The sequence below is a fragment of the Diabrotica undecimpunctata genome, chromosome 1 (genome assembly GCF_040954645.1).
Source record: "Diabrotica undecimpunctata isolate CICGRU chromosome 1, icDiaUnde3, whole genome shotgun sequence".
Lineage (NCBI taxonomy): Eukaryota > Metazoa > Arthropoda > Insecta > Coleoptera > Chrysomelidae > Diabrotica > Diabrotica undecimpunctata.
Window position 1 is genome coordinate 10,109,315 of NC_092803.1, and position 20,273 is coordinate 10,129,587.

The window sequence follows — 20,273 nt, forward strand, 5'->3', positions numbered from 1 at the left end:
GGATGTGAAACCTGGATTATGAAGGTTAACATGATGAACAAATTAGAAGCCTTCGAGATGTGGTTATATCGTAGAATGCTCAGAATATCATGGGTTCAACACATTCCAAACAGAGGAAACCTTCGCCAATTAACTAGTTTATCAGCAGAAGAGCCGCGCAAGATCGAGAACGATATCGGCAAATCGTCATGGAAGCTATCCACGCCTAAAACTTGGGCACGGTACTCAAGAAGAAGATAATATATTCAAAATATGATGTTTTTAAAATGAAAAATGTTCTTTCTTATTTTAATTTAAATTATTGAAACTTTAATGTCTAATATTTTTATATTGAATTTATTACCCCACATGTTGACATGATAGCAGTCTCTCGAATTCGTTTTTACTTCTCCAGTATCAGAACTGCGTCATCTGCATCACAAATTATTGTTATTTTTCTATTCCTCATTTATTATTTTTTTTTTCAATTTTCAGTCTCATTATCAGCTTAGTAATCAACTTAATCTGACGTGGTTGTGGCAGTTATTGTAGTATCACAAACTTATTAAAATTTTAAGATTCTTATTTCAAACTTTCAATAAACAAAAAAGAACAAAAATTGTACCCACCAAAAAATAATAATGATTTAAGTCATTGGAAAGCAACTACAATCCCATCTGAATTGTATTTGACTAATATAATATGATTAAAAACAGCTATTGTAGGCTAATATTCTTGACAGACTATTTGAATGCTGATTTCGATGAAACGATGATGTATCTATTCTATTGTTTTCACATTACCGAATATTTAATGATTTTTTTCATTAAATTTTGACGAAAAGTATTTAAATTGTATTAAGCAAAGTGCGTGAACCATTTTTGTAAGTTGTTGTGTTGTTGGGAAGTGTTCATAGTGATTTTCTGCTTCATTTTTTTCAGAAAATACCTGTGTGGAGCCTGACTATTCTTAGTTGGGCACCGTTGCCTATATAACAGCTAATAGAAATATCAGGTATCAAAGGTTTTAATTATTTAATATTTTTAATTATAAAAAATATTACAATGAATAATGAAATTGAATTAATTAAAATAAAAAAGAAAATATAATTTACGAAATATATATCAGGACCAAAAGCTGATCTGCAGAGAAAACTCTCATATTTGGCTCTTGTGATAAGAAACGATAAATAGCACATTCTACAAGTTATGATACACGATAAATTAAATAGAGGCAGAGGGCCGAGTAGATGACATATTTCTTTGCTGAAAAATCTGAAACAATCAAAGGGTAAAACATCCTTAAAATGAGGCATGGGAAACAGAAGAAGTTAAAAAAATTCTCATACGTAAAATTAATTTCTTTTTAATAATTTTTTTTTGGTTTTGGGTCGTTTTTTCTTCCTCTAGTTTTCCCGAAAATTTTCACCCATCAGACAGGAAAATCGAAAATAAGTTTTTCAGAATACTTCAGAAAATATGTTCGACTCATCAGACGCGTTTGATGACCTATATTTATCATCAAACAGGGTGTAACAAAAAGGTAGGTCAAAAATTAGATCACGTATTCTGGGACCAAAAATAGTTCGATTAAACCTAACTAAGCTTAGTACAAATAGGCACATAAAAAAATTTCCAGTCCTTTGAAGTTACAAAATGAAAATCGATTTTTTCCAATACATTGAAAACTGTTAGAGATCTTATATTGAAAATGGATATGTGGCTTTCTTATGGCAGAAATATCTTAAAAAAATTAACAGTGAAATTTGTACAACCAATAAAAATTTTATGGGAGTTTTGTTTCCTTTAGCCTCCCCAAATGTTTGTATACGTTCCAATTAAAGTATTATTATGGTACCATTGGTTCTACAGTGCGAAGTTCTCGTTAAAATCAATCATTTCAACGAGAATTTAAGCTATTTTCACACTTCGCATCCGATGTAAAATCTTTTCCAAAAGGAACCTCATGGTTCCCCAACACAATTTCGTGTCAATGGTCATCGGTACCTTATATTTCCAACCTTTCTTGTTAATCAGGTTTATATTATATAAAAATAAAATTGACTTTTCTATTCCGTCGTGCCTAAACGAGTATTTTTGTTATCTAGTTAATTTTTCCTACTAAGTCTGATTTCCATAGATAGAAAGCCATGTTATTTGTTTTTCTCTTCGTAATAGTTGAGCCCTTTCTGTTAAAAATAGTTGCTTTTTTTAATTGCTTTGGTGTCTCCAACAATAAAGTTAACTTTCCTTTATTTATAAAAAGATTTAATTTTTTTAATTTGTTTCCTAAACTCTAATTAAAACAAGTTACTTTTTCTCCGGCCTTCATTTTTTGATATATTGTACATCAGCGATAGAATAGAAGTATTGTATTATAATATATTGTTTTCTTGTTAACATATTGTAACATTTTAGGGACTTTTTTAAGTTTGTATAAATTCTAAAAAAAATTTAATGTGTTTTTTACTGTAATTTTATTGTAGTTATTAAATGTATTTTTTAACACCCAAACCTATGCATTTGACAGTGTTTAACTGTCATTTTTATATGACTTTGCAATCATTAGTACTGAAGAAGTGCAGAAATATTGCACGATACCTTCTCTATTAAAAGATTGAAATAGTTTTTTCATAGTTTTTTTCTCCTTGACCAATATCCTCTTTTACAGTGAGATTTTAATCTCACTCACACTGTATATTTAAATTTAGACGGCCGTACTCCTTTTAATCGATATATGTATATATATATATACATATATATATATATATATATATATATATATATATATATATATATATATATATATATATATATACAGAATAACAAACGAGAGAGTCCGAGAAATCATGGGAGTTACACATAATATTGTTGATGACATCAAAACGGCACAACTCAGATGGTATGGACACGTAAGGAGAATGCCGAAGAATAGAATGCCAAGACAAATTCGTGAATGGCAACCAAGAGGTAGGCGGAGACCAGGAAGGCTTAGAAGAAGTTGGAGATAAGGAGTTGATAAAAAAATCAGAGAAAGAGAACTGTAGGACGATCTATGGAACGATAGAATGAGATGGAGATTGGAAATCGGAAGACGTCGAAGAAAGTTGTAAACCGACATTATATATATATATATATATATATATATATATATATATATATATATATATATATATATATATATATATATATATTTTTGTTTTTTTTTGGGATATACTTGAAGAAAATAAAGGCAGATAATGATTTTAAAAATAAATCCGAGACAAAACGTTTAAAAGAAATACCAAAAAATGCAAAAAAAAGATTTTTCGTTATTTTGACCATATGCCCCACATAAAAATCTGAAAAAAATCATGGATATAATTTAAAACTCAAAAAAATAAGATATATTTTTGAAGTTATACTTCTATACGCGCGCTCGACGTTGGAAATTTGCACGGGAGTGAATCGATGAAATCATTACATGTAAGATATGAGTAAAAGAGAGACAGAAGATACATTTTCTCTCTCGAGAATAAAAATGGTCCTTTTGTATATATATATTTATTATATATATATATATATATATATATATATATATATATATTATATTAATAATTTATATTAATAGATATATATATATATTATATATATAATGTTATATATAAAATAATATATATTAATATTATTATTAATGTAATATGTTTTGTACTATTTATTAAATGTTCATAATTATTTTATTATTAGATTTTAAAATAATAATTACAATAAATCACTGTATGACCGAGAACTGTCAATTTTGAATTACGTTAGTGTGATGTCTAATTGGCAAATTTTTTACGTGTTTGGTTCATATGCTGGTATATGTGAGTTCGAATCCCAACATGAATTTCCTTTTTTATTTTTGAAATATTTAAAAACCTCACGTTAATCTTATTAAATATATGTAATATACGCAAAAATGCTAAATTTTAAAATAAAATGAAAATTTACAACATAATCCGAGTTGTTGGTTTTTTATTTTTATCTTCCATAAACATTTTTTGAAGTTATACTTCCATACGCAGGTTCAATGTTGGAAATTTGTACGGGAGTGAATCGGCAAAATCATTATATATGTAAGATATAGGTAAGAGAGAGACAGAAGATATATTTTCTCTCTCTTTCTCTCTCGAGAATAAAAATATTCCTTTTGTAAATATATTTAATATTTATTAATATTATTATTTTTTTAATAATTAATAATAATTTATTAAATAATTAATATAATTAATAAATTATTATCATGGATAATTAAACATATGCGTAAGTTATGTATATTGTCATTTTTAAATACTTATGAATATTGCACTTGAATTTGTATTGTATTATTATATTGAATTATGTTGCCGTGTATTGTATTGTATTTTTATATTAATAACAAAAAAAAATAATGAATTTTACTGCACAGTATGTGTAAAAAAATTTTTTTGCATTTAACTCCTTTTATACATATTATATGAAAATAAAAATATATATTTTCATTAAAATATCGATTCAATCCTTCATTTACTATACTCCTATTACAGGTCAAATGTTTATATACAGCAAACGATGCACCATATACCTATATATCTAATTATTTTTTTTTCTGCTCTTTGTTACCTATATCATTACATATGTAATGATTGTGCAGACTGACTCCCATATAAATTTGCAACGGCGAACGCGTGTATAGAAGTATAACTTCTACCGGCAGTCCCACTGGACGGCCATACCCGTTTTTTTTTTCATTCCAGAATTATCAATTTTTATTTGTTTGTACATGTTTATAATGCACTGTTTTTCATTTAATGATAAATGACCCAAATTCACTCGGCGTTTTTTAGTCGGAGAAGGATAATTACCACTTGTACCTACTTGGCATTGAATCCATATTGTTATCTTAATAACACTAATACGTCGTTAATAGTTCTGAAAAGGACTGTCTTTTATATATAAATGCAAACAAAAAATCTAAAAATTAAAGGAATACCGCAGAAAATACAAAAAATTGTCGATATAAATTTAAATAACAAACGAGAGAGTCCGAGAAATCATGGGAGTTACACATAATATTGTTGATGACATCAAAACGGCACAACTCAGATGGTATGGACACGTAAGGAGAATGCCGAAGAATAGAATGCCAAGACAAATTCGTGAATGGCAACCAAGAGGTAGGCGGAGACCAGGAAGGCTTAGAAGAAGTTGGAGATAAGGAGTTGATAAAAAAATCAGAGAAAGAGAACTGTAGGACGATCTATGGAACGATAGAATGAGATGGAGATTGGAAATCGGAAGACGTCGAAGAAAGTTGTAAACCGACATTATATATATATATATATATATATATATATATATATATATATATATATATATATATTTTTGTTTTTTTTTGGGATATACTTGAAGAAAATAAAGGCAGATAATGATTTTAAAAATAAATCCGAGACAAAACGTTTAAAAGAAATACCAAAAAATGCAAAAAAAAGATTTTTCGTTATTTTGACCATATGCCCCACATAAAAATCTGAAAAAAATCATGGATATAATTTAAAACTCAAAAAAATAAGATATATTTTTGAAGTTATACTTCTATACGCGCGCTCGACGTTGGAAATTTGCACGGGAGTGAATCGATGAAATCATTACATGTAAGATATGAGTAAAAGAGAGACAGAAGATACATTTTCTCTCTCGAGAATAAAAATGGTCCTTTTGTATATATATATTTATTATATATATATATATATATATATATATATATATATATATATATATATATTATATTAATAATTTATATTAATATATATATATATATATTATATATATAATGTTATATATAAAATAATATATATTAATATTATTATTAATGTAATATGTTTTGTACTATTTATTAAATGTTCATAATTATTTTATTATTAGATTTTAAAATAATAATTACAATAAATCACTGTATGACCGAGAACTGTCAATTTTGAATTACGTTAGTGTGATGTCTAATTGGCAAATTTTTTACGTGTTTGGTTCATATGCTGGTATATGTGAGTTCGAATCCCAACATGAATTTCCTTTTTTATTTTTGAAATATTTAAAAACCTCACGTTAATCTTATTAAATATATGTAATATACGCAAAAATGCTAAATTTTAAAATAAAATGAAAATTTACAACATAATCCGAGTTGTTGGTTTTTTATTTTTATCTTCCATAAACATTTTTTGAAGTTATACTTCCATACGCAGGTTCAATGTTGGAAATTTGTACGGGAGTGAATCGGCAAAATCATTATATATGTAAGATATAGGTAAGAGAGAGACAGAAGATATATTTTCTCTCTCTTTCTCTCTCGAGAATAAAAATATTCCTTTTGTAAATATATTTAATATTTATTAATATTATTATTTTTTTAATAATTAATAATAATTTATTAAATAATTAATATAATTAATAAATTATTATCATGGATAATTAAACATATGCGTAAGTTATGTATATTGTCATTTTTAAATACTTATGAATATTGCACTTGAATTTGTATTGTATTATTATATTGAATTATGTTGCCGTGTATTGTATTGTATTTTTATATTAATAACAAAAAAAAATAATGAATTTTACTGCACAGTATGTGTAAAAAAATTTTTTTGCATTTAACTCCTTTTATACATATTATATGAAAATAAAAATATATATTTTCATTAAAATATCGATTCAATCCTTCATTTACTATACTCCTATTACAGGTCAAATGTTTATATACAGCAAACGATGCACCATATACCTATATATCTAATTATTTTTTTTTCTGCTCTTTGTTACCTATATCATTACATATGTAATGATTGTGCAGACTGACTCCCATATAAATTTGCAACGGCGAACGCGTGTATAGAAGTATAACTTCTACCGGCAGTCCCACTGGACGGCCATACCCGTTTTTTTTTTCATTCCAGAATTATCAATTTTTATTTGTTTGTACATGTTTATAATGCACTGTTTTTCATTTAATGATAAATGACCCAAATTCACTCGGCGTTTTTTAGTCGGAGAAGGATAATTACCACTTGTACCTACTTGGCATTGAATCCATATTGTTATCTTAATAACACTAATACGTCGTTAATAGTTCTGAAAAGGACTGTCTTTTATATATAAATGCAAACAAAAAATCTAAAAATTAAAGGAATACCGCAGAAAATACAAAAAATTGTCGATATAAATTTTAAATTTTAAAATTTCATAAATGTCATTAGTGCGAACATATCATAATTTAGTGGAGTAAACTTGCCTGCGGTTGGACCAATTACAAACAAGCATTACGGAGCGGTAAATTTGAATTACTCCTCCTGGTTAAAAAACAAACCTGGTTAGTAATTCATGTTTATAATATTTTTATCGTATTTTAGGTAGCCATGCCACCTTTACGAGATGATCCAGTACTTCATCAATTAGAAAGTCCAACCAACGATGTTTCTGCACAATTTTCTGAAAAACAAATAAAAAGAAATGGTTATTTTGAACAAGATTTAGTAATACCAAATGTTATTATATATATTATTATGCACTCTTTAACAATTCTAGGATGTTGGAGATTCGCTACTGGTCACATGTCGTTGTCATCGTTTGCATTCGGTAAGTGTGAACAGCATAGCACTTACGTTTAAGACATATTGGAATACTTTTATATGTGTATTCAAGGCTTAAATAATATTTATAAAAATGTATCAGTGACTTTGTTGCATTGCTATCCATCCTGGCTACTTACCAGTATTTAGCTAAGCGTGTAACATTTTCATTTCCGTAAATGTTAATACTTAAAACTGTATTTTCACGTTAACCTGTCCCGCAGCAAAAATCGCTGTCCCGTCCCGCTTCCCGTCCCGTTCCGTGGGACAAATTGCGAGACAAAGGAACGGAATGAGACATCTAGCGTACATTCCAAAAAACATACAGGTAGACCGAACGATAAGAAGTAGTCATTACTTAGATTAGATTAGATTAAGAGATGTGGCCTTGCGGCCTATTCCACTGCGACCTTTTCTAATCTATTGTGGTCCTAGATAACATTCTCTAGCCTAACCCTTTTTATAAAGTCTAGTAGCTTCGAGACTGTACCTTTTATGTAGCTATTTGCCGGTGGATTTTCTTTTCCTAATGCAAAGAAGCGAAGTAGTCACAACAATAAACTACACAAATTTTGTAGCAGATCTTAATTTCTGTGTTCCTCCATTAAACATTATTATAATTTACTATCGTTCAGTAAAAACTAATGCTTATCTTAATGCCCGATTTAGCTAAAATGTAAACTGCATTTTCTAAGCTTACTTAAAACTAAACCTCATATTTAATAGCATATAGGTATATAGCGTTTACAATTTTAATGGTTATTGTTTAACTTTTTTTATTTCAAGGTTTTGTTCTTGGCTACTTGGGTTTATTAGGGGTCACAGCTGGAAACCATCGTCTTTGGGCTCATAGAACCTACAAAGCGAAACTGCCATTAAGAATCTGTTTAATGTTGATGCAGACGTCTGCCCTTCAGAATGATATTTACATTTGGACGAGGGATCACAGATTACACCACAAATATACAGATACTAGTGCTGATCCTCACAATTCGAACAGAGGGTTCTTCTTTTGTCATGTTGGTTGGCTATTAATGAAAAAACATCCGGACGTTAAAATTAAAGGGAAGAATATTGACATGAGCGATGTTGCAGCTGACCCTGTAGTGCAATTTCAGAGAAAGTAAGTAAAGAATAAAAGTTAAAAAAGTTTTTTTTTTGTAATAGTGTTCTACACTTACTAGCGTTCTTCACCTTTAAAGATAGCAGCCGGCTCATATTCATATAGTTTTGTCCTAGCTCCGATAAATCATACGTATAAATGTAGAATTCATCATAAATATCTTAAATAATTTAATACCTGGACCTCACGGATATGGCGACAGAAACGAAAGGGGTCAAACTCTTATAGAATTTCTTCTGCAACACAGACTATTTGTCATGAACACCGATTTAAAAAAAAAACCCCAATGAAAGTGGACTTGAAAATCACGAAATGGCTTGAACAAGAACGAAATTGACTTTATCTTTACTAACAAAAAAGGCGCTGTTCAAGACGTAACTGTATTAAATCAATTTTCAACCGAAAGTGACCATCGAATGGTTAGAGCGAAGCTAGTCTTGAACGTAAAGAAGGAACGAAGAAATATGGTAACAAGGACTAAAAATGTTATGTTCACTGCGTTTACTAACACAAGGGCATACCAGGAAGAAATATGTAGAAACCTTCAGAATGACGTGCAAGGTAAAACCGATATTAAAAAACTTAACGAAAGGTTGACGGACGCTCTAAGGAAGGCACAGAAGAACTGTCAAGTTAAGCAAACAAGGAAAAATGAAAATCTTACAGAAGGCACAAGGAACCTAAAGAAACAACTAATAACATAGAATAAAATAAAAGCCTTAAAGTTCTAAAACAAAAGTTGAAATTTTCCAGAGGTGGAAATTCCAGCCATACAAAATAAAGGATCAGAGGAACTTTCAGATATAACCGAAGAGGAAATCGAATCAGCGTTGAAAGGTATCTTTTTCTTCAGGTACCGTCTCCTCTAAGGAGGTTGGTAATCATCACAGCTATTTTCACTTTTGAGATTTCAGCTCTGAACAAGTCTACGGAACTGCAATTACACCACTTTCTCAGATTGTTGAGCCAGGAGATGCGTCTTCTTCCAATACTTCGTTTCCATTTCCAATACTTTCCATTTCCTTTGTCATCTTTTTGAGGACTTCAACATTTGTTATTCGGTCTACCCAACTTATTTTTAATATTCTTCTGTAGGTCCACATCTCGAATACTTCAAGTCGATCGCTCACCTCTTTCTTTAACATCCGGGCCTCCACCCCATACAGCAGCACCGAAAACACATATGAACGTAATATTCTTATTTTGAGTTGTAAACTAAGGTCTCTACTGCATAATACTTTTCTCATCTTATTAAATGTTGCTCAAGCTTGTCCAATTCTCATTTTTATTTTTTCTGTATACTTGTTATATTCATTAATAACTGTACCAAGATATCTGTATTTTCTTAATTTTTCTATTGGAACCACCCTTATGATTAAAAAGTCTTGTTGTGTTTTGGAAATTGTCATAAATTTTAACAGCATTTTGACAGCTGTTGAAAGGTATGAAGAACAGCAAATCACCTGGAGAAGATGGCATTGTAAGTGAAATGCTAAAATTAAGAGGCGAATGCGCCATAAAAGCTTTAAAAACCCTTTATAATGCCTGCTTCTTTGAAGGAGTTACATCAGATAAATGGAATAGTGCCATTATGATAATATTGCACAAAAAAGGAGATGTAACAAAAATTGGAAACTACCCACCTATCAGCTTGTTATCTCATTTATATAAGCTTTTTATGAGAATAATTACTAACAGACTGGAACCTAAGCTGGATTTTCAGCAACCATTAGAGCAGGCCGGATTTAGGAGTAACTTTGGAACGAATGGCCACCTACAAGTAATAAAATTCTTAATAGAAAAAGTTACAAAATACAACAAGTCATTGATATTAATATTTGTAGGCTTTGAGAAAGCGTTTGACTCAGTCCAGCATAGCTTCATGTTAAGAGCTCTTACAGAGTGCAGTATTGATCATAGGTACACAACTCTTCTTCGGAATATATTTATATAAGAGCGCAACAGCTGCAGTTAGAATGTATTATGGCAACACAAATACATTTTCCTTCGAGAGGGGTATTAAACAAGGAGATACCATCTCTCCTAAGCTAGCTCGTGTACACGAGTTGGACTTGTTCCGTGGTTGGTGTGGATGCGTGTGATAAACTTATTTACCACCGCGGAAACAAAAATAAAAAATAATATTATTGAATAAAACGTAGGAAAAAGCGTTAAGAATATTTGTCCAATATCAAATCTTCAGAATTCATATCCGAAATTGGACAGTATAATTTTATCACCCAGTAGACCGAATGAATCTATTTGTTATTAAATACACACACGTAGTTAATTAGGTTACATACACATTTGGTCAATTATCAATAATAGTCTTGATAGTCTTTGAACGATCAACTTCATCAGTCTCTACTCAAAGTAATTCCGGGTCAACACCCATAGTGTACGTCTCAACAATAAACTCTGCTACTATTATTTGGTGTTTCCATTACAACTGAACGAACATCTTCACTGAGCCAACGAAGGGGAATTTGTTCAATATTTATTTTGTAAAACGAAATTAACTCTCGAAGAGATTGTATGTATCGAGGACCTATCCAAATTGTGTCTCAATGATTACTGAAAACTAAAACTCAACACAGAACACGCGTTCTTTGTTTTTAAAAGCCAGGCCATAAAATTTTATTATCGAGCTGGCCGTTATATTAATTTCGTTTCCCATAAATGCAACGCACTCAGTCGAACATATCTAATGTCTGTAGTAAATAAACATATTAAAAAAACACATTTATATTTCTTATGTATATAAGCCATTTGTGAAAATGTAAATTTTATTATTATGAGATTGTTTTATTTAATTTTTGAATACAAAAATTTAATTCCTAATTAGCTTGTCGCTATAGACTTAAAATTAATTTCTCCAAAACACAATATATGACCAACCTAGTACTGGCGAAAAACATCTCAACTAACGGCACGCAAATTGAACAGGTGTATAGCTATAAATATCTGGACCACGAAATTAAATTAGGAAGAGATAATCAAACAACAGAGCTAAACAGGAAAATAGGACTATATAGGAGAATAGGGCGGCTTTCGGAAAACTGAGAGAAGCCTTTAGATCAGATATTCCCATGTGCTTGAAAAGGAAGGTCTTTGATCAATGTGTACTCCCAGTTCTAACGTATGGAGCAGAAACATTGACCCTTACCAGAGAAGTAATTAATAAAGTACAAGTGTCACAGAGAGCGATGGAGAGGTCAATGCTGAATATAACCCTCAGAGACGGAGTATCAAATACAATAATTAGGAGAAAAACTGGTGTTACTGACGCAGTTCAAAGGATTACAACATTGAAATGGAACTGGGCGGGGCATGTTGCCAGATTAAAAGATGGAAGGTGGACGAAGAAAATTCTTGAATGGAGACCCAGACACGATGCTTATCGTAATCGAAGACGTCCTCCAACAAGGTGATCAGATGACCTGGACTGGATTCAGGGTGCTCAAGATATAATGCATTGGAATTATTTACGGGAGGCCTATGTCCAGCAGTGGACTCAAAACGGTTGATGATGAAATAATTTAATAATTATAAAAATAACGTTTCACTAAAAATAAATTGACCAGAAGACAAAACAAGTACCGAACGGTGCGCAACGTACGTCTGTATTAAGGTTCCATTCCTTCAAGAGGCAATAGCTTAGATAAAGATCCACCAAGACCTACCTCAAACTATTTAATTATTTTGGAAGGAGAAGAGTGATATGACATTATTAGTCAGAGACATATAATACCAACAGACTGGGCGCTGCAATACACTCCCGTTCCCCCAGTGCGACGGAGAAGACGCAAAGCAGCCCATGCATCTCTTTCTAATGGACCGAATTTATCGATCACATGACCTTCTCATTGCTTATTTACATCACGTCGCCTATAAAACTGGCAAATTAAAAAGAAATACAGGGCTGCTTAAAAGAATTAATCATTTAGCTTTAAATCAACCATTGGGGATTGAGGAACTGATTAATAAATATAAATCAGTATTTGCTTAAAACGTATTTGATGTAGGCACCGTAAGGGATTACTAAGCTCATATTGACTTAATGGTAGATAAATACTGCTCCAAACGTCTTCTTCTTAACATGCCATACACCAAAGTGCGTAGGCGACTATCTCATTACTAGAATTCTGTTCTTGGCGGCGTGACACAGCTCGCCTGTATTGTGTATTCCTGTCCATTCTTTAATATTCCTTAACCAGGATAATTGTTTGCGGCCGACTCCTCTCCTACCTTCGATCTTCCCTTGTAGGATTAACTGTGGTATTTCATATTTTGCTCCTCTCAATATGTGCCCAAGGTAAACAATCTTGCGTTTTTTAATTAATTCAAAGAGTTCGCTTTCCACGCCGGCTCTCTTAAGGCCGTCATTGTTTCGAACTCTATCCACCCAAGGTTTGCGCATCATTCCTCTCAATGACCACATTTCAAATGCTTTAAGTTTGTTGATAGATGTTTTTTTCAAAGTCCACGTTTCCATGCCATAAAGCAAGATGGACCATATGTAGCACTTGACCATTCTGTAGCGTATTTCGAAATTTAGGTTTTGATTACATAGGAGCGGTCTGAATTTCAAAAAAGCTTGTCTTGCCATTTGTATTCGGGTTTTTATCTCTTGTGGATTCGATTGGTCATTGATTGTGGTGCCAAGGTATTTAAAAGTTTTCACGCGTTTTATGCGATCGTCACCTATGCATATTATCGGGTTTTCTGGAGGGTTTCTGCTAATGACCATATATTTCGTTTTCAAAATGTTGATTTTGAGGCCGTATTTTTTACCTATGCTATTCACCCTATCAAGTAATAACTGCTGATCTTCCAAATTATCAGTTATAATCACTGTGTCGTCCGCATAGCGTAGGTTGCTAATTGGTATGCCATTCACCTTAATGCCTAATTCCGTGTCTTCTAATGCTTCCGCAAATATATTTTTCACATATAAATTAAAAATCATCGGAGAGAGTATGCAGCCTTGGCGGACACCTTTCCGGATTTCAAATTCATCCGTATATTGGTCTTGCTCAGTCCTCACCTTTGCCATTTGGTTCCAGTATAGATTCTGAATAATTCTGATCTCCTTCTGGTCAATGTTGGCCCTATGTAGTAGTTTCATCATGATATCATGTTTAACATTGTCAAATGCTTTCTGGAAGTCGATGAAGGTGGGGTAAACATCTTTTCGTTGATCTAAACAGTTTTGTATTAAGGTGTTCAAACATAAAATTGCCTCTCTTGTTTCTAGTCCTCCCTTAAAATCGAATTGTGTTGACCCGCTAAGTTCTTCTAGTATCTTGTACATTCTTGAGTGTAATATCCTAAGGAAGAGTTTCAGCAAGTGACTCATTAAACTGATTAAGCGGTGTTCATTGCATTTTATGGCATTAGCTGTTTTTGGGATCATCACAAAGGATGACTGCAGCCATTCTCGCGGAATGTAACCAGTATCATAAGTTCTATTGAACAGCTTTACCAAGATTTCGATATTCTCCTCGTCTAGTAGTTTTATTGCTTCTATATTAATTTCATCTGGACCTGTTGCTTTATGCATCTTTGTGGTTTTAACTGCATATTCTATTTCACTTCGCATTATTGATGGCCCTGATAAGTTTTCGGAAGGAAGTTTGCGCGTTGGTTGTGTTGGTCTTTCCTTATTAAAAAGTCTTTCTGCGTATTCTTTCCACGCCATTGCTATCTCCTCTTCTGACTCTATGTATTCGTTTCTGTCGTTGCGTATTCTTGTTCTGTGGTGGCTTTTGTGTATATTCGATATTTCTTTGATCTTCTTATGTAGTCCAAAACTATCTCCTTTTTCCTGCAATTGTTCTATTTCGTTGCACCTTTCCACCATCCAACGTTCTTTTGCTTTCTTAATTTTCTGGCGAATTTCTTTGTGTATCTGTTTGTATTTGTCTTGATTACGTTGTTGTTTATGTTGCCTTCGCTTTTCCATTAGATCCATAATTTCGTCCGTCATCCATTCGTTATGCTTTCTCTTTCTGATCTGTGTTTTAACTTCCCTGTTTACTGCCAGAATCGTTCCTTTAATATCATTGACCATCTCTTCGATATCATCATTTTGTTCTATTATTCGCATTCTTTCATTAATTTGATTTGCATAACTCTTCTTCAGATTTTCGTCTCTCATCAGTTCTCTTGTATTTATAGGCGTGCTGGTGTTTGTATTTGTTCTCTTAATTTTTGCTAGTTTTAACCTTACATCTGCTATTAGCGGATTATGATCGGATGCAATATCAGCACCTGGATATGCTGCGATTCTTTTGATAGCGTTACGAAATCTTCTGTTTATTAAAACGTAGTCAATTTGGTTTCTGATTATTCGATTTGGACGGTCTCCTGGTGATTTCCAAGTATATAACTTACGAGGTGGGAGCTGAAACCATGTGTTCATGACGACAAAACCGTTCTCTTGGCAGAATTCACACAGCAGGTCGCCTCTTTCATTTCTAACTCCAAGGCCGTACTCTCCAATTATGTCTTCATATCTTCCTTTACCCACCTTGGCGTTAAAGTCACCCATTATTATGTTTATGTCCTCTTTCTTTGTTAGTCTTATTGCTTTTTCCAGATCTTTATAGAACTTAGTTATTTCTTCTTCTGACTTATCGTCTATACATATTGAAGAGAGAAAATATATCGAAAATCAAATAGCAGAGCTATTAAAGAAAAATGTAATTTAAAATAATCATGTAGTCCATTTACGGTTCCAGTAAGACTTTATATAGATTTTAGGGATATTTTAGATAAAATTCTTATCCAACAGACCAGAAAAATGAAGAAAATAGTGGAAACAGCGAAGTCACATCAGAAACTGTAAAACGAAACCCAAAATGGGATGATCCTCACACAAAAAGGATCTTTAAGTAAAAAGAGCTTTAACTTCTTTGGGAGATATATCTCACAGCCACAAACTTTTCCATTAATTGTGTTGTTACAAAATAGAAATTGTTAATACTTTTTCTCTTTAGGTATAAATTTAGAATTTTCGTTAACACTATGAAAATACAAGATAACGAAAAAATGGAATTTGTAACTCAAGAGAACCATTTTTAATGGACTTGCTTCAAATTTAGTTTTAAGATGGCTCCGGCGTTTTTTCAGGATTTTAAGTCGCATTTTAAGAAAATATAATCTTTCAGACTTTACAGTCAATTATATAAATGACATTAATAACGTGTTTTAAAATGTTAATGAAGCATTGTGTTGTACAGTAGTTGTTTTTTAACAATTTCATATATTATACTTTAGTAAACTTTTTATTTTTTGTAGATATTACGTACCTTTGGGATTATCTTTGACATTTATTTTACCTTCAATAGCTACTGTCTATTTTTTCCAAGAAACTGTTGTAAATGCCATCTTATTATCTATTATGAAATATATTCTAACTGTAAATGGAACTTGGTGTGTCAACAGTTTTGCACATATGTACGGCTGGAAGCCCTATGACAGGTTAGTATGACGATCTACTAGGAAAAAATGTACTTGCGATAATTACACGCATCCAATTCCACGCATTATAGTCCAGGTACTGAGCCCACTTCTACGGGAAAAATGTTCTGATTTGATTTCTTTGCGGATTACTGTATACAATATCCCACATAAACAAATTTGGAGGTAGGCGTACGAATTTTGGGCAGAAATTGTTTAAATAATTAATTTTTTAAACAAATTAAAAAAAATAACCTTTTACGGTCTGGAAAATATTTACGTTTTTTGGATATACGCATTAATATTTTTGATTTTGACAATAGGAAACAAGCATGATTCTTTATGTCTTAAATTAACCATGTAGAATTTTATTAAAAATTTAAAACTTTGATACATTCGATAGATACTCGAAAAAATCAAATCAATGTTTTTTTATAGGTTATGTATAATTTGAAGTAACTGAGTTCTTAAGGACATTGGGCGAAAGATCGTTTAACCCCCAAAAAACACATATTCTTGAGGTTTTTAAGCGGATTTGCGGGGTTAGTCATATTTTTAAGATCGATTCAACCTGAATTAATTTTTTCATTTTTTTACGTTTTATATGAATAAAAATTAGCATAATTTTAACCCGCCACCCCCTTCCCCTCACAGCATAGTTATAATTATAAAAACATGTCTATTTTCAGTAGAACTGTAGGTTGAGTGTACATAACCTTGAGATTATGGTAGGTCGGGACAAGGCCCATTTGTGAGCCCTTCATATACTTAGACTCCTAAGACGGATCCCTTTACGATAGGGAGAAATTTCCGAAAATAAAACTTCATTGGAAGTTTTATGTACCGTTTCATATTGTATACTCAACATCTTTCATTTCTAAAACAAAACACGATCATTACTGCTTGATTCCTTAGCATAATTTATTTAATTAGAATTTCATATTCTTCACGAAGCATGTTTTGAAGTTCTGTAAGACTTTTTGGCTGGCCTGATTGACTTCTAACCCTACGATGAAGTTCATTCCAAAAATGTTCCATGATTTTTAGATCAGGGCTGCAGGCTGCCTCTAATGGTACAAAATCAGGGGTTGAGGTCAGCCAATTATAGTGTAAACCGTAAAACTAGGTATTACGTTTGGAATGTCCTACGATTAATTTTCGCAAGAGACTCCTGGTTCGAAAAAATACAAAATTAAATTTCTATTACAAAAATTACTTTTGTATTAAAGTACACAAATGTGACTTTAAAAGTTTTATTTAATTCAGTTTCGTTCGGTGATACAAATTCGACTAACTAACCCTAACTATATTCTTATAATATAGTGAAAATGTTAAAAAAAAAACAGAAAAAGTCAACAAACATACACAAGTCTAACTCATTATAATGATTTTTATAATTTTAATTTTCATTTTGAAGTAAGAATTGTTGCAATTTAAAAATTTTAATATTATTTAAAGGTAGTCTTTTGCTCCTTGTTTGTTTTTTAATGCCACTTATTGTGACTACATTCTGTAATGACTGCTCTTAAAATTTTGGCATTAATACTTTTAATTTTAATTTAATTTTTAATAATTTTTAATAATTTAATTTAAAATATGTAATTTTTTTTACATATTATCTAGAATACCTACAACTACCTAGAAATATTGTCTAATTTTTATCTACTCATTTTAGCTCTATCAATCCAGTTGAAAACGCTACCGTCTCCATAGTAGGCTTAGGAGAAGGGTGGCACAACTACCACCATACCTTCCCATGGGACTACAAAGCTGCCGAATTTGGAAATTACCGATCTAACTTAAGTGCTGGGTTCTTGGATCTTATGGCTTATTTAGGACAAGCATACGATCTCAAGACAGTATCGAAAGAGATGATACAAAAACGAGCTGCAAGAACAGGAGATGGATCTTACGAATTCGATAATATTCCCTTAGAAAATGGCAAAACAAAAGAGCCTCACAACTTCCACGAGGACTGTGTGTGGGGTTGGGATGACAAAGATATGAAAGAAGAGTTTAGAAATGCTACAATTAAGATAAGAAGTCACTAGCGTCAGAGAAAGCTGTAAATACATTTGTACATAACATAAAATATATTAGACTTGCTTTACTTGATATCTTATATTAATAAAGTTCGTTAGTTACTTGATACGCATTTTATTTTTAAACTGTTATTTTGGCAAGAAATTTTTCTTCTTTGTCTTCTTGTAGATCTTTCGATCTGTTTAATTCTGAAGCTGCCTCTGGTTAATTTTCTGGGAGGTAGATTGCCAAATATCCCTCTATCTTTTAGGTGGTCTTCCAGGAGGTCTTAAGCCGGGTGGGTTGTTTTTTAGGGCAATTTGTGGGAGTCTATTCTCATCCATTTGTCTTACATGATTGTACCACATCCTCTTATCTCATCTTACAATATCTTGAATTTTGCACTGCTCTCTGACGTTTGTATTTCTCACCCTGTCTCTTCTTGTTTTGCCCAGTATTGTTCTTAGGGTTTTCATTTTGACAACTCTTATCATCTGTTTCGTTTTGTTGGTATCTTCGCGCACTTCTATGCCATATGTCATGATGGGTCGTATGCAAGTCTTGTAGATTCTAATTTTACTATCTGTGCGCATATACGGATTTGACCAGACTATCTTCCGCAGACATCCCGACAATGCGAATGCTTTATTGATCTGACTCCTTAGGTCCTTTACTGGGTCGTGTGTCCTTGATATATCTATGCCCAGATATCTGGATTGCATCACCTGTTCCATGGGGTTGTTCTCAACTACTAACTTACATCTGAGCGGATCTTTTGCTATTGTCATACATTTAGTTTTGTTGGTAGAAATGGTTATATTTAGTTGGCGGCTTATTTGAAAGAACCGAAAGAGCTGTCTCTAAAGATCATCTTCTGATTCGGCAATAATTGCTACATCATCTGCGTAACACACCATACCAATTCTTTTGTTGTCCATTCTGTATCCGAGATTGAGAGATACTTTGTTTATAATTTTGCCCATGAGTAGGTTAAACAATAAGGGGCTTAAACTGTCGCCTTGTCTAATTCCTCCCGGTGTTGGAATATTTTCAGTGAATTGGTCTCCTGCTCTAACTTTGGTTACATTGTTGTTATTTCGGTTATGGACTATCTTTGTTATGTTGGTCGGTGTTTTATTGTCTATTAATATATTTAGAATATCTCCCAGGCGAACCCTGTCAAATGCCTTCGTCAGATCAATGAAGCAAATATACGCTGGCATGCCGAACTATTTTCACGCAATTTTCACTTTACAAAAAGCTACACTCAACGTTGTAACAATTTTTTATTTACTTATTGGGGGTTAAAAGGGGGAACTGAACAATTACTGGGCTGAAGATAGGGTAAGCAAATAAATTGTACCGTTTGCGAACGGCTACTCGTGTTTTGGTGGTAGAGCTAGGTCATGGATAAAGGTTTCTTTATTTGAGGGCTGGGAGGGCTAACTACAAAAAAAAAAAGAAATCAATAAAATACTTATAGATGTCCTGGGCAGCAATACACAAGTAGATTTGTAAACTATTTAAAATTAACGCCGTTTAAAAAAATCCTCTTGCTGGCTACAAAGAAAGGCTTTTCTTCCATAAAAATTTTAAATTTTTTTTTAAAATAAATTATTTCAATCTCCGGTTTTAAAGAAAAACATTACATATTTATTTTTATTTCACATAAACAGTTTATACATTACAAATAAAATTATCCAACTTGATGAACTAACTTTACATTGAGTTAAACCTTTGAACAAAACAAAATTTAAGTTATGTTTTCAACAATAAATTTACTGTTACATTGACCTTCTAACAAAACAGACTTTAAAATTTTGGTTATGTACCAAATGACATAAAAGGATAATACTGACTGTCATATATCGAAATATAATATTTAACTTTTCTGAATTATTAATTAATTATCAAGGTTAACTTCATTTAAAAGAAAACTAAAAGATGACAATTAGCTGATGCATAAAACTTATATTTATTTATAACTTTTTAATTTGTAATGAAAGCAAATCTTAGTACATTAATGAAGAATGTTTATTTTATTTAGACTAATTTAAA

General features: G+C 31.7%; 1 protein-coding gene across 1 annotated transcript; it reads left to right on the forward strand.

Moving 5' to 3' along the window:
• The first annotated feature begins 842 nt into the window (after positions 1-842).
• Positions 843-18,340, forward strand: LOC140444552 ((11Z)-hexadec-11-enoyl-CoA conjugase-like). Its single transcript, XM_072536315.1, has 5 exons — positions 843-993; positions 7,388-7,613; positions 8,393-8,729; positions 16,032-16,214; positions 17,869-18,340. Exons 2-5 carry the CDS (start codon positions 7,394-7,396, stop codon positions 18,242-18,244), a joined length of 1,116 nt encoding a protein of 371 aa, XP_072392416.1. The 5' UTR covers positions 843-993; positions 7,388-7,393; the 3' UTR covers positions 18,245-18,340.
• The last annotated feature ends 1,933 nt before the right edge of the window (positions 18,341-20,273 follow it).

What these genes read in the sequence shown, in the direction of transcription:
- LOC140444552 (XM_072536315.1), top strand. Translation starts at nt 7,394, where the DNA reads ATGCCACCTTTACGAGATGATCCAGTACTTCATCAATTAGAAAGTCCA. An exon ending in GTTGTCATCGTTTGCATTCG is followed by an intron (nt 7,614 to 8,392) that starts GTAAGTGTGAAC and finishes TTTTATTTCAAG; the next exon opens with GTTTTGTTCTTGGCTACTTG. An exon ending in GTAGTGCAATTTCAGAGAAA is followed by an intron (nt 8,730 to 16,031) that starts GTAAGTAAAGAA and finishes TATTTTTTGTAG; the next exon opens with ATATTACGTACCTTTGGGAT.